The 13,059-nt window shown below is 36.2% G+C and overlaps 1 protein-coding gene across 1 annotated transcript in view; it reads left to right on the top strand.

The window, feature by feature from the left end:
- The window catches only part of CNGA1 (cyclic nucleotide gated channel alpha 1), a 10,920-nt gene extending 6,256 nt beyond the window's left edge, over window positions 1–4,664 (top strand). The window contains exons 6-8 of the mRNA XM_011362816.1: window positions 800–907; window positions 1,883–1,989; window positions 3,250–4,664. Coding sequence (XP_011361118.1) covers window positions 800–907; window positions 1,883–1,989; window positions 3,250–4,664 — 1,630 coding nt within the window. The remainder of the gene's footprint in view (window positions 1–799; window positions 908–1,882; window positions 1,990–3,249) is intronic.
- The last annotated feature ends 8,395 nt before the right edge of the window (window positions 4,665–13,059 follow it).

Here is a 13,059-nt window from a genome sequence, read left to right as displayed (position 1 = left end):
TATTTTAGAAAGACGCTTTTTAAAGCAAACATTTGAGAGTAGAATTTCACAAGGGTAAAGTTGAGTGACATTTGCAAAGCTATCTTTTTACTTTTTATTAAAGGGAAAATTGTTTTCTAAACTTACTTAAAGAAAACTCTTTACCAAACAATTTTTTAAATTATATGTACCCGTTAGAAAGTTTTTGAAGTTTGTGTAAAGGGAAAATTTCTTTAAAATATGAGCTTGATACCAAAAAAAAATTTTAATTTCCATTGACCATATAGTTTCTTTCTTCCTTCCTCTTGCCCTCTATTGCCTATGAACATGCACTTTTTATTAGATTGTGTTATATTCTTTCCATACAAATGAGAAAGAAGCCATGAGAACAATGTGGTCCCTGGTTGTTTTGTTAACTGGTGGAGGAGGGGATGGGTGGCCAAGTCATTATTCTCCTACCATCAGTAACCTACCAAAGGGATCTGTGAAATATCCAGCATTTTTTATGATCTATGTCAGGATTCCCTCTTTGTGGCTGGAGTGATAGAAGTATCTACAACATCACAATAAAACAAGGGCTTTAATAAAAGTCTAATGTATGGTTTAATGTAAGGCTAGTAATTTACCTATCCACCCTTCACTTACCAATTTCTTATGACTAGTGCACTTATACCAAGCTAATCTTCTCACTACAGAGTGAGCTTCTCTAGCTTACTTCTATTTCATTAATTGTGGATGATGGGCATAACCATATTTGATAGGTGAAATAAAAAAATTTTTTTTCTTGGTAACTTTCCTCTTTGTTTCTAATTACTGCTAGGGAGAAGAAAGAAGTCATGGTTATTGACCCCTCAGGAAACACATATTACAACTGGCTGTTTTGCATCACCTTACCTGTCATGTACAACTGGACTATGATTATTGCAAGGTTTCTATGTATTTTTGTGGATCTCATTGTACTTTTAATTTCCAAGTTAACTGACTTAACAGTTTGGCTTAGAGCTCTTCAAGACATACCTCTTTTCTCCACCACAGGTTATAAAGAGGCGCTACATTATTTTCAACGTGTTTTCCTAGAATCAGGAGTAGGTGCCTTGGTTCCCAATATATCTGGAAATCCAGTACCAGGTTGGGGGAGGGTACTTTTAAACATTTGATTGCTCAATTATTTTATTAGAACTTTGGGAGAAACTGTTTCCTTTGGCCTACAAGTAAAAAAAAATAAAATGTCACCAAGAGTAGAAAAAGATCAAGGATCTAAGCTGTTATAGAACAAGATGTGTTTCCCAAGTGATTTCCATGGTTCCCCGTCTTTTAGGCCAGTGGTCTCCAACCTTTTTGACACCAGGGACTGGTGCTCCTATGAGAATCTAATGCCTGATGATCTGAGGTGGGGCTGAGGTGGTGATGCTAGCACTGGGGAGTAGCTGCAAATACAGATGAAGCTTCGCTCACTTGCCCACCTCTCACCTCCTGCTGTGTGGCCCGGTTCCTAACAGGCCATGGACCAGTACCTGTGGCCTGATTTAGGCAGTAAACATCTCAGCCACCCAGGACCTAACATGATTTCCTGAAGCATTTCGGTACAGATAGTCAATATGAATCTGATTATCAATGTGTATCACTCAACACATTTGACAATAGCTTGAGGCCATTTATCCTTATTTAATGTTTTCATAAAGCCAACTAATATACTGGAAAGAATGTTGGAATTTAGAAGTGTGAGAAAAGTAAATCCAACCACTCAGATTTGAGAAAAGATTTGAGAAAGCCATGATTGGTTAAATGAACTCTAAGGACCCCTCCAATTCTATACTTATCATCATGATAAAAATTATACAAAGAGACTTTTACTTAAATTGGCCCCCATTTCATTTTGTTTATGCAATTTTTTCTTTTACAGAGCATGTTTTGATGAACTTCAGTCTGATTACCTAACCTATTGGCTTATTTTTGATTACTTATCAGACGTAGTCTATCTTCTCGATATGTTTGTACGAACAAGGACAGGTAAGTATGTTCAGTTTTGGATATTTTGCAATTCCATGCTTTTATCTCTAATATAATTTGAAATTTTCTAAGTCAAGTATTTTTCAAAATAAACACAAAAATATGTTTTAGAGGAAAAAGCACAGTTGAAAGTCTTAGGTCACTCCAATTGCTTCAGAAGGACGTTGCTAAGCAACCATTTGAGTGTGATTTGTGGCTTTTCTCTGTTATCTTGATCACTGGGTTTATGCCAGGTGAAAGAAATAAAGAGAGCAAAAATAGTATGTCAGCTCTGTGGGGAAAGGGTAATTGCTACCTAACAGAGAGATACCTTGAAGAGGCATGGGGGAGTATGTCATTGTACCCAGCAGAGCTGTACTAGAAGTTTTGTAAGAAACAGAACACACACCCTAACTCAACTTTGTGTCCATGGTGAAGCATTGTTGACCAGAGGGCAGGATCTGATAGCTTTCTATGTGAAGTATTCTTATTAAGTATAAACCCATTATTTCTATACTGCTTTCCACACAGTATACACAGAATGTAGCTTTTAAGACTTGTTATGTAAAATAGGGACATTTTTCTAAATGTCAGTGCCTTGGAGCAATGTTTCAATTGTTGTGTCCTAGTCAGAGCTCTGGTAGTCAGTACAGGAGGAGGAACGAATTCTTTCCTAGTGAAATGTATCAGAGAGCTGAAATTCCAAGTTTAATCTACAAAGCCCGTGGTAGCAATGTGAAGATGGAAGGATATCAGATGTCTAAGAAAGCCTGATTGGGGCGAGGGAGGCAAGAAGGAGATATGAAATATAGCTCGAAGGAGACTTAAGCTTCACATTGAATGGTCAAGGCAAAAATATTCGTTAGACAGTAGGGCAGGTATCCAGACTGCAAGAGTGGGGCTGGGATTTTGTCAAGAGAGTAGTGTGGAGTGTAAGCACAGTGCTCAGGTATTAAGGAAACTTTCTAAGAACACTTCATAAAAAGAATGGCTTTGCCTGGATGGAGCTACTGAATCTAAAGAGATTTATATATATACATTGCATATAATCTCTCGCTTTTGCACTTACAGAGTTTTACTTTTTATTTCTGCAAAAGAAGGTTTTCCACAGCCATGTGTTGATTAGTACTCATATCTTATTACATTGCTAAAAGTGTATTTATTCAAAGTGAGTTCTTGTTTTGAATTCAATGAAGTTCATTGAGAGTTACTTTAGAAACTTTCACAATGGCATGAAAAGAAAAAAACATTAAATTGATTTTTTTTTTTTTTCTATTTTAGGATACCTAGAACAAGGACTGCTGGTGAGGGAAAAGCTTAAACTCATAGAGAAATACAAATCAAACGTGCAATTTAAACTTGATGTTCTATCAGTGGTACCAACTGACCTGCTATTTTTTAAGCTGGGGTGGAACTATCCAGAAATCAGGTTAAACAGACTGTTAAGGATCTCTCGAATGTTTGAGTTCTTCCAGCGAACTGAAACGAGGACAAACTACCCAAACATCTTTAGGATTTCTAACCTTGTTATGTACATTGTCATCATTATCCACTGGAACGCATGTGTGTACTACTCTATTTCCAAAGCTATTGGATTTGGAAATGATACATGGGTCTATCCTGATGTTAACGATCCTGAATTTGGCCGTTTGGCTAGAAAATATGTATACAGCCTTTACTGGTCTACACTGACTTTGACCACCATTGGTGAAACACCACCTCCTGTGAGGGATTCTGAGTATGTCTTTGTGGTGGTTGATTTCTTAATTGGAGTTTTAATTTTTGCTACCATCGTTGGTAACATAGGTTCTATGATTTCCAACATGAATGCAGCCAGAGCAGAATTTCAAGCAAGAATTGATGCCATCAAACAATATATGAATTTTCGAAATGTAAGCAAAGATATGGAAAAGAGAGTTATTAAATGGTTCGACTATCTGTGGACCAACAAAAAAACAGTAGATGAGAGAGAAGTCTTGAAGTATCTACCTGATAAACTAAGAGCAGAGATTGCCATCAGTGTTCACTTAGACACATTAAAAAAGGTACGCATTTTTGCTGACTGTGAAGCTGGTCTGTTGGTAGAGTTGGTCTTGAAATTACAACCCCAAGTCTATAGTCCCGGAGATTATATTTGCAAGAAAGGGGATATTGGACGAGAGATGTACATCATCAAGGAAGGCAAACTCGCTGTGGTTGCAGATGATGGAATCACTCAGTTTGTGGTATTGAGTGATGGCAGCTACTTCGGTGAGATCAGCATCCTTAACATTAAAGGCAGCAAAGCTGGCAATCGAAGAACGGCCAATATTAAAAGCATTGGATACTCAGATCTGTTCTGTCTCTCAAAAGATGACCTCATGGAAGCTTTAACTGAGTACCCAGATGCCAAAGGTATGCTAGAAGAGAAAGGGAAGCAAATCTTGATGAAAGATGGTCTGCTGGATATAAATATTGCAAATGCTGGAAGTGATCCTAAAGATCTTGAAGAGAAGGTCACTCGAATGGAAGGATCAGTAGACCTTCTGCAAACAAGGTTTGCTCGGATCCTGGCTGAGTATGAGTCAATGCAGCAGAAACTGAAGCAAAGACTAACCAAGGTTGAGAAATTTCTGAAACCACTAATTGAAACAGAGTTTTCAACCATTGAAGGATCTGGAGTTGAAAGTGGGCCCACAGACTCTACACAGGACTGAAAAGCTGGTTATTAACCAGGATATACCTCATTATCCTTTCGGTGATACGATTAAGTTGGAAGAAGAGGAAGAGTCAGCTAGGGAATTTTCCTATAAGGAAAATGTACTTTGGTGCAGGGCACAAGGCACACACACACACTTGTGAGGTACTATGATTAAAGAGTCATTGTATCTTAGAATTTTCCACAATGGATAATGTGCAAAGATCTAAACTGATTAACTTGTCAGTATCTATGTCTTCTGATATTTTTCCCCCATGTATCCTCCCTTCATATAATAATGTTTATAAAAATGAACAAGTGACCCTCAGTTCCAGGCAGTTCACATTGTTGGGGAGTAACTGAGAAATACCATGTACATCACATTCAGGATACTATTTAAAAAGGATTAGAAAGCAATAAAGTAAAATAAATTCCAAAACTATAGTGAATATAATTTATTTGGTGATTGAACAGGAAGCTTTAAGGTCATTTTAAAGATATTAATTATCATACCCTAGAACCTAGAAAAGGTGGTTGAAAGAAACTTCTTACTGATAAAAATATTACAAATCAGGTTTCACTATACAAATACATATTTATATAAGATTTCGTAGGAATTTTTTATATTAAATTTTAAATTTTTCTTAGGCCTGATAGCAGTGGTTATCTTCCTTCTCCGACTGACCAGCAATAAGATAAGGGTAATAATATTGCTAGGTGATTAACAAAGGAAATTGTTGCGATGTTAGAAAAGGAACCCGAAAGTTCAATGGACCAGCACAGGTATCACCTGGGAGCTTCTTAGAAATTCAGAACCTTAGGCATATGTACTGTGTCTGAATCTGTACTTTAGCAAGATCGTTAGGTGATTCATAACCCTGATAAAATTTAAGAAGCACCTATCTAGAGAACCAGGCAGTAGTTAATGGGAGGATTGTTCTAGAAAAAAAAAAGTGCAAATACAAGTGAGAAGCTGAGGAAGACATTGCTAATCAATCATACAGCTCTCTACTGCTGAACCCAGATGTGGTTCAAAATATTCTTCTTAATGCAGATCACTGGAATTGATAAAAGACTTCTATCCCTGTCTATAATAACAGGGGTCCCCATCCCCGAGCTGTGAACTGGTACCGGTCTGTGGCCTGTTAGGAACTGGGCCGCACAGCAGGAGGTGAGTGGCAGGCCAGCAAGCGAAGCTTCATCTGTATTTGCAGCAGCTCCCAGACTAGCATCACTGCCTCAGCTCCACCTCAGATCATCAGGCAATAGATTCTCATAGGAGCGCTGGTCCCTGGTACCAAAAAGGTGGTATGATAACCTGTATAATAACACAACTTAACATTGCTTCTTGTTAATTTGACATTTCAGATATTTATGTGGATCTCAAGCTGTGTACGTCAATAGTAGAATTTATTCTGCTCTACCAGTAGCATGTCCATTGAACTATATACATTTGTCTTTGCAGTCTTAAGTTTTCCTTCTACTTTCGCCTATGTCTTCGATATCAACTGGCAAGTATTTCTTCACTGTAGAGGAAGTGTCTAGTGTTGAAGTGGGAGGGTTGTAAGTAATATGTAACATGGTTTCTGCCCGAGATAAATTCTCCTTTTGCTGTCTTTTCTTTTGTATCCTTATTATTCCTTTGCCTTCATCTGCATCTTATTCTTTTCTTTGTGCATTTTCTTGCCTGTCATAAAAACCTCTAAGACTGTAAAAAACCTTGCTGGCTACTCACATCAGGCAAGTAGGGTAAGAGAGGAATGAGTGAGAGGTACACACCCACTCAGGGCTGGCTCCCAAGGAGAAGCAACCCTAATCTCAGCATCCAGGGTCTGGGTACTTTGAGTCTGATCTGAGCTGGAGACATATCCAAGAGTTCTGACTTGATGACCTCCGACCCAAAGCTCTGTGAGTCTTGCGGATGCTTACTTTGGATGGTGGCAGATTCTTGATTCAAAGAACCAAGAGTTTTTTAGCCACTTCATTTCTCACAACTTTTCCAGGTAAAGGCTCTGACTGGGGGCAGTGAGGGCTCCTGTTTGGACACTTAGAGTGCAATGCAGAGGTTCACAACTGGGTTTTGGCTTTATCAGGAAATATTTTTAAAAGACAGGAAACATGCGGCTTTGGGGAGACTCATGGCAAATATACATGGGGATGCCAAAGCAGGAGCTCACCTTTCAGCAACCCAGGCTGATACCAGACTCGAAATGGCTGTCTGGAAATAGCATCTTAATATATTAAGATGAGGCTGGCTTGGCATAAGGACAAGGGAAGGCTGGCTGAAGTGTGAAGATCTTTAATAACTGTATCTGAGAGGAGATGAGCGAGAGAGTCAATTCTGGGACTCATAGATGTCAGATCACCGAAGGACCAGAAATCCAATGACCTAGTCTTACCAGTATGTCTGAGGAGTGTCCTCCAACTCTATTATAATATAATGTTCTCATAGGAAGAAGATCACTGCAAGATTTTGCATATATATTTTTTTAAATCCAATTTTTCCAACCTGAAATATGGTGTGATTAAGCTTCTTACCATGAGGTGGCAACGTTGGTCTACAATTATAACATTTAAAGCCTGAAGCTGTGTATTTTTCCCCATAGAAACTACGGGGTAGTAAAATCAGAGTACTTTGGCAATAATGGATAAGTTTTTTTCTAATTATAGATATTTTCAGAAGATTTTAGTATAGCAAAATATATACCAGTCTAAAACATAATCGAAATTTAAAATGTTAACTTAATAGATAAAGTAACAAGATAAATTGAAGCATTTCAATATTTCTTAATTTAGGAAGTTTACCGAGGCAATAATGATAACCACATTACAAGAAGCTCTTACAAATGTGTAAGATACGTGTTAGAGGTAAACAAAGGAACAAAAAGGAGCAAGTAACTTTTTTTTTTTTTTAAGTGAGGCAACCCTTGGTTGACCTCACAGATTTCAAGGACCTTGTCGGTTTACGATCCCTTATTATTGTTATTTTTTTTACGCCTACAGCATCTGGTCTTCCTAGGTGGTCTCCCATCCAAGTAGTAACCAAGCCCGACCTTGCTTAGCTTCCGAGATCAGATGGGATCGGGCTTGTTCAGAATAAGCAACATTTATATTGAGGTTCAGTTCATATTTTTATTTTTTAAAAAAGTTCATTATTTTAAAAAGTTTGAAAACTATTGATCTGTTTTAACAATGTTGGAAGTATGCCTGGCTAGCACAGTGTCAGTTCAGGTAATATTCCTTATGACATACTTCTTTATGACTGCTGAAACTGTATTATCGGATGACTTAAAAGTATAAAATACCCAACAACAGGCATCTAAATGCAAATGAAATAGTTTGCTATTCACTGGACTAGTTTAACTCCAGGTGAAGGGAGAAAGTGGGAACTTCCAGAAAAGGGGATCTGAGAATACAGAAAATGCAGAAAAACTCCGGAGATCATCTAGTTCACTTTCTCATTTTATAAATACAGAAATGATGATCAGATGACACTAAAACTGGTGAGGATAGAGAGTATTAAGAACTTTGAGTGAGAGTGGGAACTTTACCATGCATTGAATGAAGTACGATATGCTAATATCTGCTAGAACCCAAAGTGAGACTGACCTTAAACCCAGCAATTCCATTTATAGGCACAGTCAGTAGGGAAAACTGCACAAGGAGACATGTTGAAGAATATTTATAATACTAAAAAACTGGAAACGACCTAAATGTTCATCAAAAGGAAGTTAGATACATAAATTCAATATATTCATACAATGGAATGCTTTAAAACATTTGAATAGTTACAGATAACACTTATCTGCTTTGTTTGTGCCAGGTACGTCCCAAATACTTCCCAGATATCAATGCATTTAATCTTTATGACAATTCATAAGGTAGGTTCCATTATGTTTCTTGTTTAACGAATGAGGAAATGGAAGCTCAAAGAGATTAAGTAATCTGCCCAAGATCCATAAGAAGGAAGTTGTATAACCATTATTTGAACCCAGAAAGTGAGGCTCCAGGGTGCCCGCTCTTAACCCTTTCATTTGTGCTGATTCTTGTATTTACACATAAATCATTTAAACAAAATTTACAAACATACAACACAATACCAAATAGTGTTTATGGATCTGTACCTATGATATAACGGTTTCATAACAGGCATGGGAATGGTAGACAGCAGAAATCAGAATAGTGGTTACTTCTGTGGGGGATGGAGACAATGGAATGGAAAGGAGGGTAAGAAATTCATAGGACTTCAACTGTTCGTGCTGTTTTATATCTTTTAAAATAATCTGAAGCAAATGAATCAAATGCTAAGATTTGACAATGTAGATAAAATATGTATAAATATTCCTCCTATAATTTTTGATATATTTGAACAATTTCAAAAGAAGAAAAGAGAAGTAGAGGAGTTAAGTCTAAATTCACACAATTTACTAGCAAAGCTTGGACTTTTGACCCTGTTCAGTGTTTACTTCACTTTGTACATATGCTTTATGAGTTTCTACTTGGTGATAACATGCCTGTTATCTGTATGTTTCCACTTGAAGCTAGTCAGTGCATACTGAGTAAATTCGAGACCATTCTTTCTAGAATTACATTTCATGCCTGGCTCTTGGTTTCCTGATGAATTAAAGGTGAAAGAATGCATTTTTCACCAATGCATTCCTTTGGGATTCTGAAAATAGCAATTTATCACAAAATTACTCACCAGCCTGACAATGGGCCCTTAAAAAGAGTTGATATTGGATTTCTTGTCAGGTTGCCAGCTTCTCTTCTTTTCAGTTAGGTTCATTTTTATTTTATCTGGGCTGAATGTCAGCCAGCTGGACTTGGTCCAAGAAGCTACTTGAGTTAGTTCTTCATAGAGGAGTCATCCTGTTTCCTGGGTTTGTCACAAAGATCAGTGATGCTGAGAAGCACAAGTTTTCTGGTGGCACCAAAGTCCGTGGTGTTCCATGATATTCCCCAGTGGCCTCACTGCTTACACTCAACAGAAAGATTGACAGATGAGTTACCCAGGGCATTTGAAGTATGGACATTTGCCTACCATTATTATGGGGGCTCTAGAGTAGAAATGTAATTTTTTTCCACTCATTTTTTAATGTAATATAAGTCATTCTCCCTGGTTTCTTAGTTTGCAAAAAAAAAAAAAAAATACTGATACTAATGGATCTACATTACAGGTATTTCCATTACTTCCTTCAGATGTAATTTTAAAATGCCAAAGAGCACAAAATATATAAAATTATCAAAGAAATATATCACGATAAATTAACATAAAATTTGCTTTGATTGTATTCCTTTTACTTTTATGTCTAACATAATTGGGCATTTGAAATTCATTGATTGGAGATAAGAGTCTTAAGTGACAGAAAAATGAGTGTTGTTTTTTACTGAACTGAAATAATGGATTTTTTTCTTTTTAGAAATTCTTTTATTTAGATATTGGTACAACTAAATCCCATAATAAAGACCTATCATTTTAACGCCACCTACTTAGTCTATCTTTTACCTTGAAAGAGGGTCTGCTCCCCTGGCCTCCACATCAAAGCAGGAAACATTACTTCTTTGCAGCTTAAAGACAATCGTCAAAATGAATAGCAAAAAATATATAAAAACAAATAACCTATATTAACTATATTTCAAGCACTTATCTGCAATCAAATATTGTATCCCATGAATATTTGCAATGTGGATTGAGTCCAGTTAAGGTTGTTCCCTTCAAATTATATAATCCTCTCTAACAGGAAGACATACCTAAATAGCCTATCTGAGCTGTAAATAGACTTGTGGACAAAAGGAAATCAGTAAATATCATTTAGTTAAACTTTCAAAAAGTTGTCATAACAAAGATGATGGTGATTTTCCAAATAGTATATGAGATTTGGAACAAATATCATACAATAAATGTGAAGATAAATAGATTCTCTAGGTGTTTACTCTGATGGGACTGGCCATACTTCACTATCTAAACATGGTCTTAAAACCAGTGGATGAGCTTCAGTATGGAGAAGTACCACTGGTGTACTTGGAGTAATATAATTCAATTTATAATTTTATTTACCTATTTAATTTATTATTTTTTTACATAACATTATATTAGTTTCAGGTATATAATGTAATGTTTTGATAGTTATATATATTGCAAAATGACCACCAAGATAAATCCAGTTAACATCTATCACCATACATGTTTACAAATTTTTTTTGTTGTGATGAGAACTTTCAAGATCTCCTAGCTACTTTTAAATATACAATACCATATTATTAACTATAGTCACCATGCTGTACACTACATCCCTACGACATTCATTTTATAACTAGAAATTTGTATTTTTTGACCCACTTCAATTATTTTACCCACTCCCCCTTCCTCCACCTTGGGCAACTCCCAGTCTGTTTTCTATGTATATGAGCTTGGAATTTTTGTTTGTTTTAGATTCCACATATAAGTGAGGTCATATGCTAGTTATCTTTTTCTCTCTGACTTATTTAACTTAGCATATACCTTTGATGCCCATCCATGTCACAAATGGCAAGACTTTATTCTTTTTTAAGACTTAATAATATTCCATTATATATAGAATATGTATTACATAATATACATAATTTTATGATATATAATTTTACATATTATATATATAGCTCAGGTTTTCTTTATTCTTTCATCCATTGATGGACATTTAGGTTGTTTCCATATCTTGGCAATTGTAAATAATGCTGCAATGAACATGGGGGTGCATAACTATTTTCAAATTAGTGTTTTCATTTTATTTGGATAAATACCTGGAAAGGAATTGCTAGATCACATGGTAGTTCTATTTGTAATTTTCTGAGAAATCTTCCTACTGTTTTCCATAATGGCCGCACCAGTTTATATTCCCGCTAATAGTGCACAAGAGGTTCCATTTTTTCCACATCTTTGCCAGCACTTGCTATTTCTTTTCTTTGTGATAATAGTCATTCTAAAGGAGTGAGGTGATATCTCTTCGTAGTTTTGATTTGCACTTCCCTAATGATTAGTGAGATTGAACATCTTTTCATATGCCCGTTGGCAATTTGTATGTCTTCTTTGGAAAAATGTCTATTCAGATCCTCTGCCCATTTTATAATTGGATTGTTTTAAAATTATAATTCCAAAATGATTGGCTCTAAGTAATCAAATGCAGTACAGACCTAGATAAATTGCGTAGCTTATAATGTTCTCAGTGAGAAATTTTAAAAGATCGTAAAAAGGCCAGGCTTGATTAGGAAGTCTTAAGAAGAAACATTTTCTTGCCTTTATAGAAAGTCATGGGACATCTGAAGTTAGAAAATTGTATGCATTTTGTTTAGTGAACTCTGAATATATTTTATTAGAGGTGGGTGGAGTGTAGAAAATGATTAAAATGGTGACATGTGAATAAATGGTGGTGGGGGAAGGGAGCACTAGTCCAGAAAAGCAAAGGCTGAGAGAAATATGCTTAAAAAGCAAACAACAACAGCAACAACAAAGAAAACTAGATGATTACTAGGAGAGTGGAATGACTCATTGTCGACTAATTCACCACATTGTCTGATATTCCATCTATAAAATTGCCTCTGAAGCTGAAAACTCCCAGACCTCTTTGATGACTAAGAGAAAAGAAACATCCATCTCCTGGGGGAAAGAGACCTTAAGGCTCATCTAGCCCTAAAGCCAAAAGTAAGATAAACAGAGTGATCTAGTAGCCCCTGAATTTGCTTTACTGATTGGACTTTGCTGAGTGTTTGCTGCAGTTTTAGGATACACAACAGATAATGGTACAAAAACTCCAGGAACAATGTTCTCACAGAAGATCAAAAAATTCTTAGAAGTGAATATTTAGCAGAGTTTTGAAGAGGACAAAAAAATATTTCTGAGTAGAGAGAGGACAGGTGCAATGACGAGAGTAGCTGTTTCTAGGGCAGTCTGTTCAAATTTCCTTAATTATGATCCATAATAAATGACCCATATAAAATGCATTTTGTATTGTGACCTAGAAAACACACAGCTGTAACAAATCTTTCAGAAAAAAATACTCACTTATAACATGTAATGCACTGGGAAATTTTGCTTTTATCTATTCTATTTTTTTTTAATGTCTGTTGCAAATTACTAAATTGATTTCATGATTAATTAATGGGTCACTACTGGCAATTTGGAAAAACAAAAACAAAACACAACTCTTTCAGAGACTGGTAATTAGAATTGCCTAGAAGAGGAAAGAATTCACTTTAGCCTAGGCAGAGATGAGGAAAATCATGTGATGGGGGAGAGAAAGGGAAAATACACAATAGTAGAGGTTCTAGAAGTCTCTTCATGCAAAACATCAAGACAATAACTCCTCACAGTGCTGTCACTAGGAATGAAACATAGCTTGGTTAGAGTAGTTGCTTGTTATTTCTTGAGACCACAATGT

The sequence above is a fragment of the Pteropus vampyrus genome, unplaced genomic scaffold (genome assembly GCF_000151845.1).
Source record: "Pteropus vampyrus isolate Shadow unplaced genomic scaffold, Pvam_2.0 Scaffold79, whole genome shotgun sequence".
Classification (NCBI taxonomy): Eukaryota; Metazoa; Chordata; class Mammalia; order Chiroptera; family Pteropodidae; genus Pteropus; species Pteropus vampyrus.
This window is presented reverse-complemented; position numbering and strand designations above follow the sequence as displayed.